The sequence below is a fragment of the Takifugu flavidus genome, chromosome 18 (assembly GCF_003711565.1).
Source record: "Takifugu flavidus isolate HTHZ2018 chromosome 18, ASM371156v2, whole genome shotgun sequence".
Lineage (NCBI taxonomy): Eukaryota > Metazoa > Chordata > Actinopteri > Tetraodontiformes > Tetraodontidae > Takifugu > Takifugu flavidus.
In genome coordinates, this window is record NC_079537.1 from 4,994,870 (window position 1) to 5,017,861 (window position 22,992).

Sequence of the window (22,992 nt, forward strand, 5' to 3'; positions counted from 1 at the left end):
GCACTGCTGGGCACTTGTCAGGAGAGCAGGGGGCTGTTTATCACCTGGAAAAACAGCGGTGCAACAAAAGACATCATACTGCTGCCAACATTTGGATTCTAAGAAGAAAAAGGGAACCGCTTTAATGTGAAGGGATGCATGTTTATATTATTGATGCTCTGCATTTCTGGACAAAGACCCGATTCCGCTCCTTAATCATATTCCGTCCAGAAATATCAAAGTTAGACTTGCAAATCCCGTCTCTCCCGGCATCCTACTACTGTGGGGTCGGAGCATCTCCTGCGTCTGTCATCGCTTCTGCATGCACCGCTGGCTTCCTGCACCAAAGCTGATGGGGGATACAAAGGGGGAGTTGGATACCTGTTGTGATGTTTTAATACCTTTTAGACTGTAACGGCCCACCACTGGCTTTGAACTTGCTGCTTGATTTTACAACTTTGGTAAAGTTTAAAACCCATCCGTCTAGCAGGTATTAAGATGCTGCCCCCTGTGCAGTCTGTTAACTTTTATGTAACAACATCATTTTAGCCTCTGGAGGACGTTAAGAACAATCTAATCTAAATTGTTTCGCTACAAACTCACTGCCAAGAATGAATTGTGGCCCAGTTGCAGTTGGAAAGTGTCTCAACTAACTCCGAGTTGTTTAAAGGCAGCCTGAAAGTGCCTTGAATTAGGACTGATATGCCAAATCAGAGCGCCAAACACGGACCGACTTCATTTAAAAGTGCGGAATCCACCTTTTTTGGTGGGGGGGGGATTGTAGATTCTTACCAGATTTAATGGATTTCTCTTGGCCAGTCCTCCGACTCTCATCAAGCAGGCAGGGAAATCTCTCTCTGATGGATGCCTGCAACATCCAGGGGTCTTTAATTGGACCTGTCAGGCGCGAGTGTCTCCAGCACTAGCAGGCTTCCACATGTTGTCTGTATCTTTGGGTGTTCATGCATGATGAGGCAGAGGGACGCTCGTCACGAGCGCGTGCGGCCGCCGGCATTTGTGCCTACATATGTGTCACTGTTTGCCTGTTAGCCCTCTGCTGAGACTTCTGATGCGTTTGTGCAAGTGTGTATATGTATGTGTGCTCTGCAGGCAGAGGGGCGCTAACATGAGTGTGTGTGACAGACCTCCCACGCACACGAGCCCTGATCTGGATTGTTCCGGTTGGCGGCCTTGTGTCGGCGATGGATGCTGGACGAGCCCCGTTTAATAGAGCTGAGTGGCAGGCCAGAGTTTTGAACGACGCGGCGCGCTAACAAGCAGATCTGGGTCCCCTCCCATGTGCATGTGTGACACTGAAGGCCACATCGTGGGGGTGTGTAAGTCACCGGTCCAATATTAGCCTGTTGTCACATCTGTGCACACCAGCCTGGCCTCCTTTCTGTCCGGACTACAGCCGCGCTCATCGGGACCACATGTTGGATGGACTAGATTTGTTCTGCTTCTCCTTCCCCTCAGTAATTGTAACCTGGTTCAGGTGTGTCCACATACCTGACATGGATAAAACAAATAGGCACTGATCAAAAAAGTGAGTCAAATGACCTCCAGCCAGCCCACTCCTAGTTAGGGGTTAGCAAACCACTGGAAGGATTAAAGGCCTCTAGGTTCGCCTGCATGGTGGTCTGTTTAGCTTTACCCTTTCTTCCAGGTAGATCAACCCCCATGTTTTTTCCTGGCATTTCACTCTTTCACAGTAGTTTTCAAGGATTATTGGAATTAGCTTCTCACCTCTAGCTGGCACGCTGGGGCAATTGTTGTGACATATGTGCAGGCTAAAATAACGTCACATGGTGACTACTGTACCACAGCCACATTCGCTCCAGTCACAGCTCGTGACACAGGACATGTGAATGATTCTAAACCAATCAAATTGTCTAAACTCCTTGAGTCACACTCAGTTATCTGTGTGTATGGTCGGCCTTCACATAGCTGGTAGTTCTCCACTTGAGGTTTATTTACTGATGTTGTGATAGCAGGGCCACAATGATGGGCCCCACAACTTCAAAGCTACATTTAAGGGTCTGAATTGAGGTTAAACTTGGGATTATTATAAGCCCAATGTAAAAGCTTCACAATCAGAGATGTGTGTGTGTGTGTGTGTGTGTGGGTGTGTGTGATTTACAGACCAAGCAGACCATGTTTATGTGGCCTTGCATATTATTTCCTAATTTGGTAACTGGCATGCTGAGCTGTGCTGTGAGTGTGGGAGGGAGGAAGAATAACAATGTGTGTGTGAGCGTTCGAGTGTGTGTTTATATGCTACAACCTTCTAAAATTACTATTTCTTGACTGATTTCCATCGTAGATGGTAGGCATGTGTGTGTAGACGGAGGTGAAGCATGCTACCACTGGCCAGTGTGAAGGAGGGAGACGGTTCGTCCATAAGACTGCCCGTGAGGAGACAAGAGAGAAGAAACAATATATCTGCCAGAGCGTCCCAGAGTATGAGCTTTGCTAAAAGTGTTACGTGAACAGAGCGTGGTTATATAACTTTTTTGGTTTTTACTAGAAGAACACGACCTCCGGCCCAGAGCGCGTCTGGTGGTGTTGGGGCGTGCGATGCGGAGCCATTGAGGTTGATAAAACCGTGTTGTCCGTGGGAGGAAGGGAGCCCGGCGTGGATCTATCTGCTAATTTTACACTCATCCCAGCCCACCGGGCTTTGTGTCTGTACTCGTTTGAAGTGCGCACTCATCTGAAGAGGAGGCAGTCGTCCCGGGCTCGGGCTGAGCGGAGTGATGGACGGATGGATTGTCGCTTTATTTCCAGTGCATGAAAACCAAGTAACACACCTCCATGTCATGAGAATGGAAAACAGAGAACTTAGCGACAGGAAGGATATCGGTTTGATCCCCGACCCTTTAACGAGACACGTAGCCGCGTCCTTTGCTGGACTCCAGAAGTGTTTTAGGTGTGTGAATGTGCAGGAATGATTATTCCTAGCTGCCATGTATGAATGCAGCTCTGCACGTGTGAATGCAAGACTCGTGATTTGAGTGGAGACCCTGTAACTAATAAAGTGGAGGTTGTGGATTGAAGCCTCCACCACACGTGGATGGCTGAAATCTGGTAGCATCTCCTGCTAAAGACAGTTTAAACATTGGTGAGAGATGTGTTCAGGATACAGTATAAGATCCAGAGGAGGTGAGAATTAAATAAAAACAATGCATATTTGTGTTTCATGGTCACTAAAGTGGTTCTTTATGCTGTAGTGAGATGAGTTTCCAGAATATCCAATTCTCCCAATCAGTTTGATCAGCTAATTGATTCTGGAAGTGTCAGGAAGATTGTTCACTTGTCTTTTGGGGGACACACAAGAACACACACACGCCTCTGCATGCAGTTAAGAGCTCACAGATACACAGAAGCGCTCCAGCATGAGCAAACATAAAAACGCCACGAGCTAATGTACCAGAGGCACACAGAGCAGGGATGGAGCGGCAAATGGAGGCGACAGCCACGCAGATAAGGAAAGATGAAGCGGGCAAGCCAGGCTGGAACGACACGAGAGACGATACCAGAAAAGACAGCCAAGTCCAGATATAGTTAATCGTCACTCCCAGATAGCGATTCGCGATGAAGATTAGAGAATATAAAAACTTCCCAGGCTCTGGAGTGGGAAACACGGAGGAAAGGGGCTGAAAAAGTTAAATATGGGTCCGTTGAAGGTGCGACTGAACACATCTGTGTATATTTTACTGTTTTGGCCTCATGTGGAAGAGTTCAACAGCATCAATCACACATGAGCACAGAGAGAGACAGAGAACCCCCCCCCCCCAACACTTCCAGAGGTCTGCCCTTACCCCTAATGTAAAGGCCTCTTCTATGAACACAAGCGTGAACATACGGGACGCGGGAAGGCCGACAAAAATTGGTGTTGATGCCAAAATGGAATAAGGAACAGAAGAGCTTCAAAGCTGAAATAACGAGGGAGAGACCAAAGGCGGAGGGTCTGGAGTAAGCGTTTTTGCCTTATTTCAGACTGCCCCCGCTGGCCTTTAAATCTGTCAGTTTGAGATGAAGTACTGCCCTATAGGTTGTAAATAGGGCCGTGCGCAGCTATCTCTGCACACACACTGCTATATTATCTTGGCTGATAATGGGCTTTTTAATAAAAATCCAAATTGAAAAATCGGAAACCTGTCCGGACACTGTCCCCCCCCACCCTGATTAACGGGCGGTGATGCAGGCCCGCTTTGTATAATTGCATAATTACTGCAATACGAATCAATTGATGCTGTGCTGTGTGTTGGGGCGTCAGAGATCTGCTATTGATCCACTGTTTTCAGCTGTCGTTGCGGGAAGGTAAATTAAGAAAGAAACGGGCTTTTCGGGACGCGTCTGTTGCTTGGTGACCTCACGGGCGGAACATTTGTTCTCAAATAAATAAAAGGCATAAAACAGGCAGCATGGGAGAGGGAGCGAGAGAGTAAGTACAGCAGCGAGCGCGTTCAGGTTAATTACATCAGGGATGCGTCGAGGTTGAGGGAGGAGGATGAGACGGAGACATGCGGAGATGCTGGAGACCTTAGGGGGGGGTTGAAGGTTGAGGGAGTCATAGGAGAGAATATCAATCAGTGCCTCAATCAGGTTTTTTTTATCTTCCTGACCATAAAATACAAGCCTGTTCGATACACACGCACAGTAGGTGAGAGCAGAGCGCACATTGTCTTCCATTATTCAATCAGAAGAACATTATGCACTTCTCCTTCTCACAAACGCCCTCACCCATGACGCTGGGGGGGGGGGGGGGGGGCTGAGCAAACCACCTGAAGTCAAGTGTTGGTGCTTGCAATCGCTTCCCGGGTCCCTGGCTGAGGTGCACCAGCCGATCATTTAAGGTAATGGACGGAGAAGAACAGCCTGCGCTTTATTTGCTCTTCAGGGAGAGAGAGAGAGAGAGTGATCAGCCCGGGGGGGGGGAGGAAATGGCGTGGAAAAACATGGAGTTTATTCCGTAATCGGAGCTTGTGATGGTGAAGATGAATGTGACGTTAAATCCCTGCTCCAGTTCTAAACTGTGTGTGTGTGTGTGTGTGTGTGTGTGTGTTCTTGGAGCTGTTATGTAGTGAGGACTAGCGTGGACGTTTCAAGTGAGGACCTTTATGAGAAATGAGGACGTTTTGGTTGTTTTGAACGACTTCAGAGGGAGGTTTGATGATTGAGGGTCATGTGAGGAGGTTGGGGTCATTTCAGTTTGTGATGAGAGTTCTCACAAAGCTGCAGGTCCAAATGTGTGTGTGTGTTTCTATTAAAGACAAAAAGGATGTGTGATGTGATGGGAGGTGATTTATCTCAGAGGTAGAGACATTTCTGACCTTTACCATCAGCAGGCGGAGAGACGGAGGGAGTCAGAATCACAAGGGAACAAAAGGATTGAAGAGCTCTAAAAAAAGGGACGGAAGGAAGGTTTAGAGAAGGAGGAGGAGGAAGAGTCTGGTGCCGAGACTAGCATGTAGCGCTTTATTAGTTTAGTTCCTCTAATTCTCTAGTCCCATGTGTCTCTCCTTTCTGTTCCAGTGTTTCCTCTTTTATTGTGAAAGGTCTTAATTCCCGTCGTGTTCTGTCTGCTTCCATTTCCTGCCTAGTTTTTCCATCTGGTGTGTCACCTGTATCTACCCAATTTTCAACTCACATGTAGTGCATTGACGTAATATTAATATCATATTTTAGAAAGAGAAGAGAATCAATATGAGAAGAGAACATGTTGCTACTTAATTCTCTCCTTCATTGCAGGAGTGGCAACAAAAAAGGACCCAGAGTTTAGTAATTTGACTCACTGGTTTAATATCAGCATAATGAACAAGACAAATAATGTAGGGATGAGTGTGTGTGTGTGTGTGTGGTGTGTGTGTGTGTGTGTGTGTGTGTGTGTGTGAGAATGTATCTGTGTGTCCAAAGGCTTTAGGCTAATCCTGCTGTGTTCTTCTGGATCAAAGTCGGTCTTTAAGCTCTAATTGCAAAAAAGTGCGGTACACGGGACGGGCTAATGTCTCCGCGCCTGCTCAAATTGGCAAAATGTGCTGCTCAGCACATTATTTTCTCCGTGAGGGTGCGTTTATTCCCCCACGACCAAAAATGACGGCTAAAGAGAAATCATCCAGCCTGGTGTTTGGAGAGAGGCAGCTGTGTAGTGACATGCATCAGTGTACACACAACCAGTAATCTCTGTCTCACACACACACACACACACACACACACACACACACACACACACACACACAGAGCAGCAGGCTGTCAAGTAGGACTGTAGCTTTCCTTTCGGTGTTTTCAAGCATGTGACAGCTCCTGGACAGCATAGGAGAGATAAGGACAGTGGGGAGTAGGTGGATGGAGTGGCTGGAGCAAAAGGAAAGACAAAAGAAAGGAGTAAATGCAAAGGGGATGCTGAGGGAGGTGAAGAGGCACCGCTGATATGGGCTCGTGGCGTCTCTGCTCTCGAGGTGAGTGGACAGGGAATAAACAATAACTGGAGGAAAAGTGCTGACTCACAGCTTTAGGGTAAAAAAGTTGGGCCTAACTTTTTACAGTGTTGGTCAGATATTTATAGAAACTGTCCTAATAAAGCATTTCGTTGCTGGTAGCAGTTTGGAGAATCCGTTTAATCTTCCACGGTGCCACGCAGTGCCGAACGTCGCTCCAGGGTCTCAACGTCCATATCGTCCTTTCACTTCGAGTGACGCCGCAGCTACGCTACGTAGCGCCAGTCACGACTGATGATGCGGACGGCAGGCGGGCGCACCTGAGAGCGCCGGGATGAGTGAATCACTGCGGGAAAAATTTAGCCTGCCTACACACGCCGCTGAAAGCCTCAGCAGAGCACGGGATAAAGGCTCATCAAAGTCAACACAACCTTCATCACGGATGACTTATATCGTGGTTGGCTTCCCCGGGGGCTGAAATATCCTTCACTGCCATAGGCTGCACACATCTGCACCTCCTAACCAATCGAATGGAGCCGTTATAGAAAATGTTCATTCGCAGATCAGAATCAGATCAGGATTTCAAGTGTTCAGTCAGTGTCTGTAGATCGCTAATAGCACCACGCTAGTTCATATCGTGCAAGTGTTCTTTCACGCTATATAAACGCCTAATCTCCTGCCAAGGCGTTGTAGGCTCGTGGGCATGGAGCTAATGTGGCTCAGGCTTTTGCACTTGTTTGTCAGCGGCTGATTGTGCTTTTATCTTTTCTGTTTGACAAACGGCCTAATTGAAAGATTAGCTGCTAATTGTGCTGCACGTCTGCTGGCGAGATCTTCATCACTGGTTGCAGCAATGAGTGCACAGAGGTTTACGAGTTGACCGCTGGACTTCTCACCGTGCTCTTTTGAATATACTCGTCGCTGGCGACAACAGCCGGCGGCTTTTTCTGGTTTTGGAAAAGATTTTAAAAAAATCCTGACATATTTCAAGTCTGGTGTAGACAAGACTGAGGGCTGTGCTCCAAGGAGACTCCTGCGGCCGGTGCCTGTCCACCCACGCCAGTTTTGGAGTATTATGGTATGGCTCATTCACACGGAGAGAGAGAAGCTGCTGTAATACTTCATTTGTTGCTATGGAAACCTCAACTTAAGACGCAGTCGGCTACGAAATCAATTCGCGCGCCTGAGTCAGCCTCCGTGTGCAGATAAAACAGCATCCCCAAACAGGATTCCGGTTCACTCTGTCGCACCAGAGAACACACACTCAAAGTCTGCGTGTGCACGTGTGTGTTTTTATTACACCTCTTTTGCATTGGCAGTGCAAGTTGCAGTAAAGCCGACTGTGTCGATTCCACGGTAGAATGAAAGGAGCGCCTAGTTTTAGCCGGTCGTTTCCTCCTTACAGCGGAACTGGAGAAGAAAAGCAATTTGTTCTGCTGTGATTTAGGTGCAAAATTACTCTTGCCTTTCAAAACCCCCGATTTGCATATATTTTGTCAAGCGAATGGCTTTTTGATGAAGGCGGTCTGTGTAACAGGAGTGAATTGTCCTCAAAATCAATGGGCGACAGCCAGAGGAAATATTTCTGTGGGGATATAAAGAACATGCCGAGAATCAGAGTCCGTGGGCATTACCTTCCCACTGAGTCTGGTCAGTTCAATGGGTGATAATAAAACTGATGTGAGGCTGCAATTTAGATTCTTTTGTGCCTGAAAAAACTGTGAGGGCAGCCATGCTTAAGTCTGTAGCTCTGCTTGGTTATTGAGAGAGGGGAGCAGCAGCCACAGCCAGAAGAAGCTAGAGTGTTGCCATAAGTAATGAATGTATTGTCACTTCCTATTTGCCTCACTAAAGCGTCACTTCTCACGTCTCCCACGGGAGGAAACGCTATCTCGTTTAGGGCCGACGATGCGGTGGAAGATGGAGCACGCCAAAAGAGAACTGGTGTGAATTAAGGGGTGGATTAAGGCAGGGGAGGAAGGAATAATCTCGGACGTGACACGGCTGTGCGGTAATCACGTGGCTAACGCTAACTGTGTGAGGCACCGACCAGGGGAATCGAATCACAAACCGTTTAAAACTACCACCTCGAAAGAGAAACATGTTCTTAGTTACAGGACTTTGCAGGAGAGCAAGATTGTCGGGGTCTGGACCCCCCCCCCCCCCCCCTTGACCCCCAGTGATTTCTGTCTATGCTCCTAATTCCCACGCTGCTCAAAATCAGACATCTACAGCAGCCAGATATTGGAGTGGACGAGACGTTGAGTCCAATACTTGCGTGAAGATGTACTTTTTCCACCACTGCTTGCTTTTGGTTGCCTTCTCCCATTCTGTTTCCTTTCCAAAGTCAGTAATATCTGGATATAGAGCTGCAGGAGAGCAGCAGCACCACACCACCATAAACTGCCTGTTGGCTGTCTGACAGCACAGTTGTACTAGACAAGCGATACAATGAATTATTTGAATTACACGTCTTTCTAAAGCAGGGAAACATCCTTCTGGACCTCATTTGGTACATCACAAAAAACAATATTTACGACGTTTGATGGAACTACACTCATTTTATGTCTGCGTCTGAGGCTCGTTTCATCTTGGACATCTGCCTTTGATCTGCACCAGGTGACCCACCAAACACGTGGACGCAGCTTCGGAACGTCTCCTGCACTCTATTTGCTCTAGTTAATATTAACCCTCGCTACTTCCTGTGGAGATGTGTGCAGTTGCTATGGTGATCCGCCTTACCTGCCACGGGTGTGTCCGTTGCCAGCTGTTGTCATAGCTGCAGTAAATACAGGACAGTCTTGTACACAGGCTCTGATATTTAGAAATATATAATCTATATGATACATGCTGTCTACAGAGATGATGATAGGATGGTGTGTTTCAGGACATGTGAGCAACATAACAATAAATAGTTCCCCGTTCTTCTTCACACAGTTTTAAAGCTGGGGGTCAGTCGGGAACAGTCGGGAACAGTTGGGAACAGTCGGGAACAGTTGGGAACAGTCGGGAACAGTTGGGAACAGTTGGGAACAGTCGCACCACCATCAGCTTTAGATTAAATCCAGCTCTTCTAATTAACCAACCTCCTAATCAAACCCACTGAACCCACCTTTTAACCCCTCCTTCTTCATCTATTTTCAAGTGTCGATCCGGCTTGATTCCTTTGTACGCTCCGTTCCGTTCACCCCCCCCCCCCCCCCAGTGGAGGCCATTGTTGATCAGACCAGGTGATTACTCTGGGGAAGCCGGGGTGCTGTCTGCCTTTAATTGCACCGAGTAAATAACAATTAGACTGCGAGCGGCGTGCTTCCTCCTCCACTTTTCTTTGGACTAGCGTCAACATTTTTGTCCTCGTCGTCCACCCCCCCCCTCCCCTCTGGGTTTCGGAATCGGAAACAAAAACTTTGCAGACGGCGGATGAAAGCGAGCAGGCTCCAAAGGATGCGCCACAAGGAAATGTGGTTCCTATGGTAACGTGACCTTATAATTTAGAAACACTCATTGTCACTTCTTCCTCCTCAATTTATTTTATTTTATTTTTTTTACCTTTTGTCTTCCCTGATCTCTGTTTCCCATCTGACTCTTCCTCTCTCCTCCTCCTCCTCTGCTGGGCACAGGAAGAAGGCGACAGAGGGGCGTAAATTACTGCTGCGCATTTAGGATTTAAATGAAGGAACGCGCTCCCTGATCCGTCAGATGTCAGGTTCTGGCAACGTGCGCGCGTGTGTAGGTGTGTGTTTGTTTATGCTGATGCACAGTCGGCCGTCCCGGAGATCAGTGCAGTGAAGAGGAGTTATTTTGCCGCTCGCAGGCAGCAAAGAGGGAAATTTAGTAGATCCTTCCGCCAAAGCCCGTGTCTGTTTGACAGGAATATCATTCCAGTGAAAGAATGTTGGAAGCTTTAAAAGCCATATTTGGATTCTTCTGTTCCCCCATTGCTGCTATTGAATGTCAGCTCATTTATTGCACCATGTCCGTCTCCTCCCGTGGATCCTCCTTGAATAACAATTGAAATGTGCCTGATTACTTTTAAAGCCTATAAAGTCAGCTGTAATCTGAGGCCGTTTATGGCTAACCTTTAACAACAGCCCACAACTCTTCCCTGTCCGGGCTCACTGCTGTCGTGCTGCTCTGAAGCAGCGCCAGATCCTTCCACAGAGCTGCCAGTTTAAATATTTTACATTTAAAACCGGTGCATATGCTCATAAAATGGAGGCGGATGTCATTTGCAACGGCATTCTGCGATTGTCGGTGTTAATAAAGGCATCGTCAGGAAGATGATTAGAAGCGTGCGTTTAAATATTTAAAGCAGACTTGCTCTCTGCAGTGTGAGCCGGGCTGTTAAAGACGACCATATGAACTCCAGGTCCATTTTTTACAAGAGGTAACGGTCACACAGGAAGCTGGTGGAAGCTGCAGCCTGATGGTGATCCAGGTGAGCTCATGGGAAACGCTGCCAAGACTCGGCGCTCACACATGGCTTCACACCCTTGAGCATTAGCACATATTTGTAGAGGCAGTGTTTCAGACGGAGGGCTCACGTGGATATTCACACACGCAGCTGATGTTTCAATGCATATATAAGAAGGGAATTGTGTGTGTGTGTGTTCATGTGCGTCTCGCTCGTGTCTTGGTCTGAGTTCAGAGGTCCATATGTCGCCAGACAGGGCAGCACATACATCCATCTGGTGGGAGATACAACTACAGCCACGGTGATTGGACCTTGGTGATTTGGTTTATGACATGAGCATATGTGTATGTGTGATCCCATCGTTGCAACGCCTCATTGTTCACTTCCTTCCACCTCTCTGTCTCTGTACAGCATTTTCACCTGAAAGTTACATCCTCCGCCATACGTCCTCGTTAGAGCAACATTAGCATTGGATTGAATTGCAGAGGCATTTGGCACTCGCCCTTGTTGGGACCCATCAGCCGTGAATGGCTAAAAATGGGGAGAGCAGTTCCAATACAGTGTGTTAAATGCTGCATTCATTTGCAGATGTACATGTTGTTAATTTTGGAAAACCATATATTTTTTTCTCTGATTGTGGGTGGAGAGGAAGTCACAGTTGGTCAGAGAGAGAGAGAGATTGCATATTCCTCTTGGTTTACATATTTTAATGAATTCAGATCTTTTCTTGACATTTCCTTCCTCTGTAAAGGTTCAACGTCTGCTACATCCCAACAGCACTCGCGACCACTTTCACATTCCAGAGTCTTGCATCTCAAGCTCCCCATACATACTATATATTTATGCTTTCTCAAGTGGTTCTTTCAATCATAAATCCTCCAGGTCTATATTTATAATATTCCCCATGTGGCGGTCGGTCTGGCAAATATGTGGATTTGAAGGCTGTCAGCTGGTCGAGGTTGAGCATTTCCCCCTCCTCTCCTCCCAGCTGTGTCCGTGGAACAGCGACACAGTCAGCAGGACTGATCTATTACATGCTGCAGTTGTAAAAACAATAGTGTGGGGTCAGCACTGCGGTCTCCCAGGAGCAGCGAACCTCGCAAACAAGCCCTTGAACTGGGAATTGGAAAGAGCTTGTTTTCAATACTTCGAGACGCGGCCAGCAATGGTGTTTATGCAAGATTTATAGCAAACAATGTGATGTGAGGAATGGCGCCTGGAAAGGTTTAATACAATTTGTCTTGATTAATGAATGAAGGCATTAGAGAGTGATGAAGGGTGCGAGAAAGTGGAAATAGATCATATGTAGAGGAATAAATGGACATTAGGAGTCTTTTTGGGAGGGGTAGAACGGGTTGGGATGGGAATTGAGAGGGTGGTGATTATTTTCTCCTCGTCCCTTGATGATATGGAGCGTGAGAGCTAAAAAGTCTGGAGGAACAAAAAAGCAGAGGAAGAAGAGAGGAAAAGACAGAAAACTGTAAATGCAGCATCCCCATTTCAGACAAAAGACACAGAACATTCCATCTTTCCTGTCCTCAACTCTCCTCTCCCTTTCCCCCCCCTGCAATCCTCAGACTGTAGTCGGTTGCCAGGCAACCGGAGTCCTGTGGAAACTGTGTCAGAGAGACGGAGCGAGAAGAAGCGTGCGTGATGAAAGTGGTCGTCCTAATCAGCACGATCGCTCGGAATGTTTGCGCGTGACGCTCCACCGTTGCTGGCGTCGGTGGCTTTGAACTCAACGGGCTCTACCAAAAAACGCTGGTCCGCGAACGCCCCGCGTTGTGTTCATGCAAAACGAAGTTTTGATCGATCATCAATAGTTTGTTTGGCTCCAGTTCACAATTTTAGGAAAATCCCTCTAAATGTCACTTATGTTACTGGGGCACGTAGAACCACAAGGTCATCTTAAAGATTCAGGACTGTGAGGTAGAGGTGTGTGTGTGTGTGTGTTGGGGGTGGAGTCTGTGCCTAACGTCATGGCATTGCTGTATATAGTCTCCTGGTCCCCCCATTTTTCTTTTCCAGTGAAACCTTTAATAAGACGACCTCGCCTTCTCTAAACAACTGAAACTGCTGTTTCACCGTCACACTTTTCCCGTTGAACTCGTTCCCTTAGATGGGATTTGGACGGTTGCTCCGAAAACATTTGAAGATGGTGGCAGAAAGTGGATGTAGGTGGGAGATAAAAGAGCGCGGCAGAGCGCTGCAGCACAAGGACAGAGGGAATCCTGGTGTATCTGCGTCACTGCTGCCTCAGCTTCCTCTCAGGAGCGCTGGAGGAGGAGGAGGAAGAGGAGGGATGAAGAGATGAAAGCTGGAACGAGGAGAGGAGGGAAAGGACAGAAAAGAGAGAAGTGAGAGTTCAGGGACAGGCTGATTTATGAGTTTCTGTTTCTGAATCGTGACGTCTTTGGGGAATTTAATATAGTGAGCCAATCTGGAGCCAACCCTCCCTCCCTCTTTCTTTCTTTCCCTCTCCTCCACTCTTGCTTTCTCTCTGTTTTTTTGCCTCGTTCTCCCGAAACACTCACACAACACTTATGACTGCAAATAGTCGTTCTGTTAGCAAAATCCTTCTAGTAGTGATCACAGAGGGTGGCAGGTTTGAAGAGAGAGAGAGAGAAAGAGGGTGTGTTTGTGTTTGAGGAAGAGAGAGAGAGAGAGAGAGAGAGAGAGAGAGAGAGAGAGAGTTTTGGTGACAGATGGTGAAACGAAAGAACAATCATCCCAATCAAACATGGCTCTAAACTGTCTGCTTTAGAAACTGTCCACATGGGCAGAGACAGACAGATCTCCAGGAGGTGAAGAGGAGGAGGAGGAGCCAATAGAGGGAAGAGGGTAGCGAGGGAAGAGATGAGAATTGGGAACGAGAGACGCGGATTTTGGGTAGAGATTCACAGCAAAGTTTCAGCGTGAGCCATAGTTGGGTTTAAAAAAAAAAAGTAGAAAGGACGGCAGAAGGGAAGAGAGCTCATTAACGGTGAATGGAGTGATGAAGGAAGGAGGACAGGAAGCCTCTGATGAGCCGCCGGCCGGTGCCAGCATGCAGCAGCAGAATCTCTGAACCCAGCAGTAATCTGGACGGCTCTGGCCCGCATCGTGCAGAAATGAGTCCCTCAGAGATCTGCCCACCAACAAAATGTACAATCTGTTTAAACAGTCAACACTTCAGCTTCAGCAGTCTAGTGTCTCGACGGTTCAGACTCTCCTCGCAGCACGGTGGCCCTGGGTTTGAATTCCGCCTGTCAGTGCGGAGTTTACATTCCCTAAATATTCCTGCAGGGATCCACCAGGTGCAGAGCACTAACCCCCAGGGAGGGCTAATAAAGACCTCAAATATAACTGCACGCAAACCTATTTTTAGTCTGTCCCTGCTGCTTTCTGTCTCTTCTAAAAATAAAAAAAGGTTTGATCTCTTTTCTGAAGTAGGTTTTAAAACTTTCTGGAGATAATTTATCGTATATGAGGGGAAGACTTGTAAATCTTGATGGGGGCAACTCAGACTTGGTTCACTTTTTTTAAATAAAGTTGTTTTAGAGCTCCAATAAAAAGGCACTCAAGCTTGAGATTGACAAGCTTGAGTACTTGGAAAAAGAAGCAATCCTGGTTTTGCATGTTACTAGGTCAGACAGACCGTGTGTTGTATATGTTTTAGCTTAAATGGTCAATAAACTCCTGTAGAAGAAGCAGCTTAAGCTGCAGCAGCTTCTTCAATTTGGGCCACTTCTCCAGTCTCAGCACAAACAGATAAACACAACAAGACAATTAAATTAGACAGTTAAATTCAACTTTATTTACATCATGTCTGTTAAAATCGAGGTTGTCTCGAGATGCTTTTTACAGAAACCCAGAACCTGACCCCCAAAACATGCAACAGAGAGAAGAAAAAAGAAAAAACCTTAAGCAGGAGTGGGCAAATATGGGGGGAGGCTCCTGCTGATGACAGGTTGGGTAAAATAGGGGGAGGATGGACCAAGGACAGGGTGACTGAGACCTGTATGCCGCTCATACCGCACATCTAGGTGCATGGAGACTACACACTACCACATGCCATGCTATTTCTATCTATAATGACTTCCACTAATTAATAAAATTGAACTCAAATCCCAAATCTAGACCAGTAAGCTATGTCACCCCTCACACCCTAAACCTCAATAGTCCAAAGTTAATGTTGAAGCTATCCCAGAAAATGCTTGGTCCCAACAACGTAGGGTGTCAAACTGAGGACCTCACGTGTATAGCGAAGTACACACACATGCACACATGGCTGACCTGAATATGATTGGTTATTAGCATTGATGGGATTGAGTCCTCATCTGTAATGAAAGTGGGCTGAATGGAGAATGGTGTGTGTGTGTGTGTGTGTGTGTTGGGGGGGGTTGGAAGTAGCAATGTGAATGAGGCTCAGGTAGAAAGGAGGGGGTGTGAAAGGCGAAGAGGCTGGAAAATTTAGAGAAGGAATAAAGTGTCTGTGGGACAAAGAGAGAGAAAGGAGGTGAAGGTGAGAGTCAAGGGAACGGGGAGGAGGGAGGATGTATTAGTGGGGTGGGGGGGTCAAAGAAGGAGAGTTAACCTTGTTTTCTGAGGGATTGTAGCACTGGGATGTAGCTGCTCTGAAATGAAATCAAATATAATTAAAGAAACCTGACTTTTAATTTCAGAAAGAGCCCTGAACACCTCACGAACAAGAAGCTCCTAAACAACCACAGTGGGACGTGTGGGGACACAGAGAGCTTTCTTTTTGTGTCTAAGCTGTATACAGACCAACGATGGAAACCCTCTTGGAGGCCCACTGAGACAGCATAGTTTGATGGTGTCAATGCGAGTGGGGGGGGATTTTCATCATCTTTATGTCGGGTCCCTTTGGGTTGTGAGCATTCGTTCAGTCGCTAAAGTTGGGGAGTTGGTGTATGTATAACTAACCGTCAGTGTCACTGTGAAGCACTTACAGAAGTATGAGATGTTATCGTGCTTCTGGTGTATTTTTGGACATAAAGGGAGCACAAACAGGACTTTCCTGAGAACATCCCAACGTCTTTGAGGCCGGGCCCTTGACCCGGGCCTGCTTACGGAGCAGGTTTCATTTCATTCAGTTGGGAATTTATAACCTAATCACATTGCTCTCTCATCGCACAGCCACTTATGTTTCCATTAGTTCATCACTCATAATGCTTATCAAGTACAGGTCCTCCTCACCACCACCACTCTCTAGGATTTAGAAATAATCCTTCAAATTAAAAGCTCCAAATGAGTAGTCTGTGTATCATAATTACCTGCTTTCTGCCCTTATATTTACATTCATTAACAATAAACCTTTACACTGCAGTTACATATTTATATTCTGTCTTTTCTGTCTCATGTAAATGAGCATTTGGATGTGGAAAAATACCCGTATATATGATCAATCCTGTAGTTTTAGGGGCATGCAGATTTATCTGATCATGATAACAATAGATATAAAATCGCTTATATTGTCCCAATCAAGTTCCTGGAGTTACATCCAACATATGTCCGTTATATAATAATAACCTCTACCTGCCCACATTGATGTTCTATACATCCCACCACCATGCATGATGGTGCTTAGGTGTTCAGGTCCATCCTAACTGCATCTTTGCATGCTCAGACGCTGCAGATGGCTTCACCTCTGTCCATGGCAAAGCTAAGATCTAAGTCTGACCCTAACCAACCCGCCTGGAGTTAAATAACTGTTAACCACTGACATCATCACCAATAGCTGAGCTGCAGTATGGATGAATGTCAAGGAATGTTTTTTCCGAGTCTGCCGTTGGAGGAGAAAGCATGTTTCTCACTGGGTGTGCGTGTGCATAATTCGTCTGTGTGCATTCACGTAATGAACGTGTCAGAGCGTTATCACAGTTACAGGAGGTGTGAGACTTTGCCACCACAGAGCAGATCTAATGAGCCTCTCAGGAGGCCTGACGATGTACACTGGTGTTTCAGCCATTGCAAAGGCAATAATTCTTTAATGAAAATCACGACGCTCCAACATTTGGAGGGTTTTGGAGCCATTCCGGCTTCTCCTGACACAAGAATTTAGAGTTTGAGCTAAAGCGAGACTCAGGATGTCTGATTCCGTCAGCAGAGACAGTCTGGCTTCATTTCCTGGACGTACGCACTAAGGCCTGTGTTTGTTGGTGCACATATTCATCCTTGTGTGTGTGTGTGTGTGTGTGTGTGTGTGTGTGTGTGTGTGTGAGAGAGAGACAGTTGAAGACAGAAGGGAGCTCAAGGAGGTGTTGACTCTGGAGATTAAAGAGGAATTAGAGGGAGCAGTGAGAGTCACAGGAACGGCCATTCTCTGAATATTCAAATCTGGCATTAATTCTGCTGCAGATTACCGCCACTTTGATCCGCGGCACAGCGCTCGACCTGAGGTCGTCTGACATGTGTGCGGGCGTTGACATTATAGCACGTTCCACGTGATTGAAAAGGTGTCCCCGACAGTCCTCAGACATAATGGATAGAATCGTCACTCTTGTCAACAGGCTGACGGTCGCAGAGACTCACAGCTGCTGTTGCTTCGATCCAGATCCTTCCTCCAACCTTTCTTTTTAGATTTCACGTCTCCCGTTTACATCGGTCATTGGGGGGCTCCTTCCATGTGAGCAAGCTCAGCAGCTACGGCCAAAGAACCTGCAAATGGTCCGACGTCGGCAGCTGCTTGACGTGACCACACGACCTCTTTGGTTCCCAGGGAGACCCCAGCGGTGGAGGAAAACACTCCTACAAATACTCCTAAAGTTTATATGTGAAAAGTTCAGCTGGTTCCTTGAACCTTTGGAAAGTACCTCCAAACATTGCTTTATCTGGGCAGAGGACCCAAGTTGACATTAACTCTAAATTTAGAACATTTCTGTACAGGGTTCCTCCAAAGCCTCCTCCACTGGCAAGGCAGCGGCAGTGTAAATATTTAGTCCCCTCCTGAGACTGCCGACACCCTGAAGTTCACAGTTGCATAAGAATGGAGAAGGCTGCGTAGCGTGCATGTGTCGCTGCTCCGGTTCAGCCTCGTGCTTTCACGTTTAGTCTACCAGGTTGCGCGGTATGCACTAATGCGTTGGCGTCATTTGTCTTAGGACGTCTGTGTTTACCTTCTGAGACAGGAATATCTTCCACTCCAACCACAATATAGGATGTGTTCAAAGCTGTCTGATATACCATACGCAGGATCAAATCCTGCCCATGTGTCACGCTAGTTTATTGAACCTCGGGTTCATTCATGGCGCAACGCGGTTTCATCATCTGAAACCCTCCAACTTATCTTAATTGCCTCTGGGGGGAGGGGGGCTGTGATATACCGTCCATATAGGTACGCAGTGTTTTTATGGACAGCTTTGATTTACGCAATCGAGGCTCGCTGACATCAGCGGCTGCCTGTGTTTATGAGTTCACTGACGTCACAGCTGCTCGCCGTTGGCTCTGGACGGTTGGAGGGGTCTCTGGTAATGAAAAGTAACAACCCGACAGGGTTGAAGTCTGCATGACTGCATTAGATCCACTCGGCGCTTCGCGCCGGCCGTCGGTCCCTGGATCAGATTATCTCGTCTGGGATTGTAGCGCCAGGCAGAAGAACTGCTTTTATTCATCGCTGACGGGCTGGCTCATCATTACCGACGGTGTCCGTTTACCTGAGGTCTGTCTAATATCTGATCTCGGGCAGTCGGAGAGAAAAAGGGACTCTGGCTTCCTGGGAAAGGCAATAACTCTTCTGACTGCAGCAAATGACAGATCCCGTTTTTCCCTGCGAGTCTCCATACAAGGCGGAAGCCGCGTGTTTTCCTTTATCCCGCTCATGCATGGTTTGGAAGGGTCAACAGCTGAAATGAAAACAGAATTCCAGCCATACCCTCCATTGCCAAACATCATTATTCTTGTTTTTTTGTGTCATTGTGCAAATAATCTCGCCCAGCTGCAGCGCGCGATTGTGTCTATTGTGGGTGCACCTGTTGATTCTGCTGCGTATGAGCTGCTCCCGGCTTTAATGATGAGGCAGAAAACAGTTTGATCTGTCTTGTCTCATTAGTCTTTGAGGGGAATTTACATAAAACCCCACTTGGAGGCCGATTTTGTCAGTCAAATGTCAATGCGGCCTCAGAGAAGACACCCAGGAAGCCAAAAACAATTTGTGACAACATGGCAACAAAATGTCTAACGGGATGAAATGATAATGATGACATTTCTGAATAAAGGTCAACTGTGACATCATAATAATCTGCAAAAACATTCGACATCATAACCCGGAGGGAAAAGGAGCCTGTGACCAAGTTGGAGGCTAAATGGGTCACATTTCAAAACCCTGACAACGACCTATGGAAGCGCACTTTGTTTAATATTCTTTGACGCAAAACATGTTATTGAGTGGATGTTAAATATTGTGTTTATGTCAACGTTTCATGCCATTGACGGAGTGTTGACCTTAACTGCCTGCACGTGGTTCGAGCACATATCCATGCTGGTGATCCTGCTCAACTGTGTGACTCTGGGAATGTTCCAGCCTTGTGAGGACATCAGCTGCCTGTCAGATTGGTGCCGCATCCTGCAGGTCAGTCGGCCTCCCACCCGCGTGCTCGCTGTTACTCTGTCCACTGCACTATTTTCAGCTAGCATCTGCTGAGAAGCTTTGAGGGAGTTGGGGTTTTTTCCCACCTGAGAAGCACCTGAGTCCCAGAATTCGCTCACGTCTCCGCTTTGAGTCGTCGCGAGGTTGTAATGAATCCATTTCTCAAGTAGAGCATGATGGAAACATCTCTAATTTCTCCTTTTGCCTCGCTCGTCTTGTTTGTTTCGATGAGCTCGTGCTGTGGAGTGATGTTGATTTTTGGCACGCTGTGCCGCATGCAGATGCTCTTTTTGCTGCGGCGGTGGTGTCTAATTAATGGAGACACAGCCGTGGCCGTGCGAAGCAGGAGTTACTCCCCGGCGGAGAGATTTTCCTCTTCCAATTATCTTTTATTTTGTTTGTTTTTCCCACAGATGTTTTCGAAAAGTGCCCCCTTATTGATGTGGAAAATGAGCGAGGACTTGACCTTTTCCTGTAGACAACGAGTCGATTAGCCTTTGTTGTTGTTGTCTGTGTTCAATATCCAGTCTGCCTGTACGTTTCTCCGCTCCTTCAGGTCTTGGACGACTGTATCTTTGCTTTCTTCGCTGTGGAAATGGTCATCAAGATGGTGGCACTGGGGATTTTCGGCTCGAATTGTTACCTTGGCGACAAGTGGAACCAGCTTGATTTTGTCATTGTCATGGCCGGGTGAGTACCACTCCGTGGTTTGTCTTCAGCATCGTCTGCGACTGTGCAAAACCACTTCCAAGCACACACAGGTGTCCTCTTAACGCAACAACACAGACAAAGTGTGTTTTGAATACACAAGCTTTACCTTCGGGGAGGATAAGACCTCCAGCCTGCTGTTGAGAGACGGTTGAAGTTTCCAGTGAATGTTCAGAAGAACATCTACAAACTGGGCAGCATCGCAGAAGACAACCTCAAAAGCTAGAGGCTAGATTAGCGGATGAAGACGTGGAGCTCTTTCTCTGAGGAAGAATGATGAATCTCTCCTGCATGCAGAAGGTTGAGACCAGGGCAGGGCCCGCTCTGCGACAGGCCTTTCTGCAGACTCTCCAGGGGTGAACCGGGATGACACGCTCATTTCTTTACAGATCAGAACCGCATCTTTATCCAAGCTGCTTCTTCCCAGACTCCGCAGCCGGGGTCACTATTACATCAGCTGTCAGCAATCACCGTTCCCGTTGTTGCTTCCTGTCGAACTGAAATGTCAGTCTCTCACTGTGGTTTTCTGTCTGTAGGGTGATGGAGTATTCTCTGGATGGACACAATGCCAGCCTGTCAGCCATCCGTACTGTCCGAGTGCTCAGGCCGCTGCGGGCCATCAACAGAGTACCAAGTAAGGTCCTAACTGAGTCCACCCTCAATTCATGTCAACATCCTTTTTTCCATTGCTAACACATAAACTCTACACACCGGACGGTCAATATCTTATTTAGTTTTCAGTTTTAACTCAAGGAATCTCAAATAGAATACGTTTTTTAGAGGTTGTTTGGGCTGTATGGGCTCCGATTGTGGCGATCTTTCTGTGTGTAGCTCACATACTTAGGTTGTCCTCAAATGTCTGTCACAATCTGGACAAATACACCTCAGAATGATGGAAGAATTACCTGTAAGTGTGACTGTGTGAGTAAGTGTGTGTGTTTGTGTGACTACAGGGTGTAGTCCTTCCTGTCGCACCCAATACAACAATAATTGGAAATAAGTGAGAATGAGTGGGTGGGTGGATGGGTGTGTCAAAAATGTAGAGCTGGCATACATCGGCCATGCAGCTCAGCAGATTATAGGTGAAGAACACCAGTGTGATCCATTCTGATCAGCATGCAAAGTGTTAATTAGGAAGATTTAAATACCATCAAAACTCTCAAACCATTGTGTCTATCATGTCCAGCCGGGAGGACCATGAGAAAAGACCACACAAATGAAAAGACACATCGTAAATAGTGATTTAACACAAGCGGCAGCTGCTGAAGAATTATTAATACATCATTTGACTGACAGCTGAGTGTCCACGGCTAATAGATGAAACCATTTTTTTAATTTTATTGAACTTGAAGTAATAAGGCTATAGATTAATGTAAATGTAGCGCTTGACGGTTATTATTCTGTTTGATTCTGTTGTTCTGTTCCAGCCTGACAGCCTCACACACACACACACACACACACACACACACACACACACACACACACACACACACACACAGGTTCCACTGTTTATCATTTTATCCTCAAGCACTGGAAATGTAACGCGAACCCCGTTAAGCTAACAGCAGCCCTGAGAAACAGCTGTCACACCCATTGACAAGGTGAAGCGAAATTTATTTTATCGTAACAAGTTTCCAGTCGCCCCCTAAAGGTTTTGTCACTGCGAGGTAGCGAGAAGTGCAATGGGGGGGGGGCGAAAGGCCTGGAAAGTCAATGTCAGTTTAGATACAGATACAAACGTGCCCCAAAGACTCGTCTACACCCAGTTATGTCAGAGAACCCCTGCGGGTGTTTCTTTCTCCAAGACTAGTTTCTAAAGGATCTCTCTCGCCTCTAAATGCCGTCTTTCTACACAATTAAAACCCACAGTTCCACCTTTCCTGGGAAGAACTTTTAGAAAAAACGATGGAATCTGTAACTACTATGTCTAACTTTCAAATGAACGAGAATAATGTCCTCAATAACATCATAATGTGCGTTTGTGTGTGTTCCCATGTGAAAATGGAGCTGCTCTCCATCCTCTACAATATTGCTGTCGGATTTAGTGTAATTCAACATTTTCTATATTGTCTGTGGAACCTATTCCATGAAAAACAGCATACATGTAACATCCATATGTGTAATCCACGTATGGATGATCTGATCTTAAGGAAAAGCCTCTTCCCTGGATCCTCACGTCAAAGAAGGGCAGTTCTGAGACCAATGACTGATGAGAATATTCCCAAATCCAAACTTTTGGTTTTAATTTTATGCAGCGCTACTATGCACAAAACAATCCATTGTGGACTCCTCATCCTTGAGTCACAGCCGAAGCACACACGGATGATGCAGCCTAAATCCCGATGAGTCACTTGGCAGGGAGTGAGGACAGTCGGTACTGTACGTCACAGCCAGAATTAGGAATGCTCATAAACAAGGAGGGAATATTGACTTTACTTATTCTCGGAGTTCAGGCTTTTGTATTCGCAGATCTTCCACACCCAAAATATAGATGGCATATGACATATTGTAAGAGACACAAGGATCTACTTTTTCTTTTCGCCACCCTATGATAAGTAGGAGTGACGCAGCTTGGAAATGACATTTGGACAGTCTGGGGGTGGGAGGGGGGATTATTGTTGGCCACCAGAAGTCTCACTCTGTGCCAGTGTGGTCAGCCTGATGAGTCAAAGGGGACAGAACGCATCATGGTGACCCCGGGGAACGTATTTCTGACTTTGCCCGAGCACACGTGACATCTGCACAGGGCCGCCGAACGTATGAGCTTAGATAACGCTGGCCACCGGGAAGCTCTGACTTTCACTGACGTCAGACTGTCACTTTGAGTGTTGTCACCCCCTGTATTGATGGCGGTTGAGGGGGTC

The 22,992-nt window shown here is 46.8% G+C and overlaps 1 protein-coding gene across 1 annotated transcript in view; it reads left to right on the forward strand.

The window, feature by feature from the left end:
• cacna1ha (calcium channel, voltage-dependent, T type, alpha 1H subunit a) overlaps positions 1 to 22,992 on the forward strand; it is a 59,622-nt gene that overhangs the window by 11,272 nt on the left and 25,358 nt on the right. Inside the window, exons 3-5 of the mRNA XM_057014517.1 lie at positions 19,290 to 19,402; positions 19,977 to 20,110; positions 20,665 to 20,762. Of these exons, the coding sequence (XP_056870497.1) occupies positions 19,290 to 19,402; positions 19,977 to 20,110; positions 20,665 to 20,762 (345 nt within the window). The remainder of the gene's footprint in view (positions 1 to 19,289; positions 19,403 to 19,976; positions 20,111 to 20,664; positions 20,763 to 22,992) is intronic.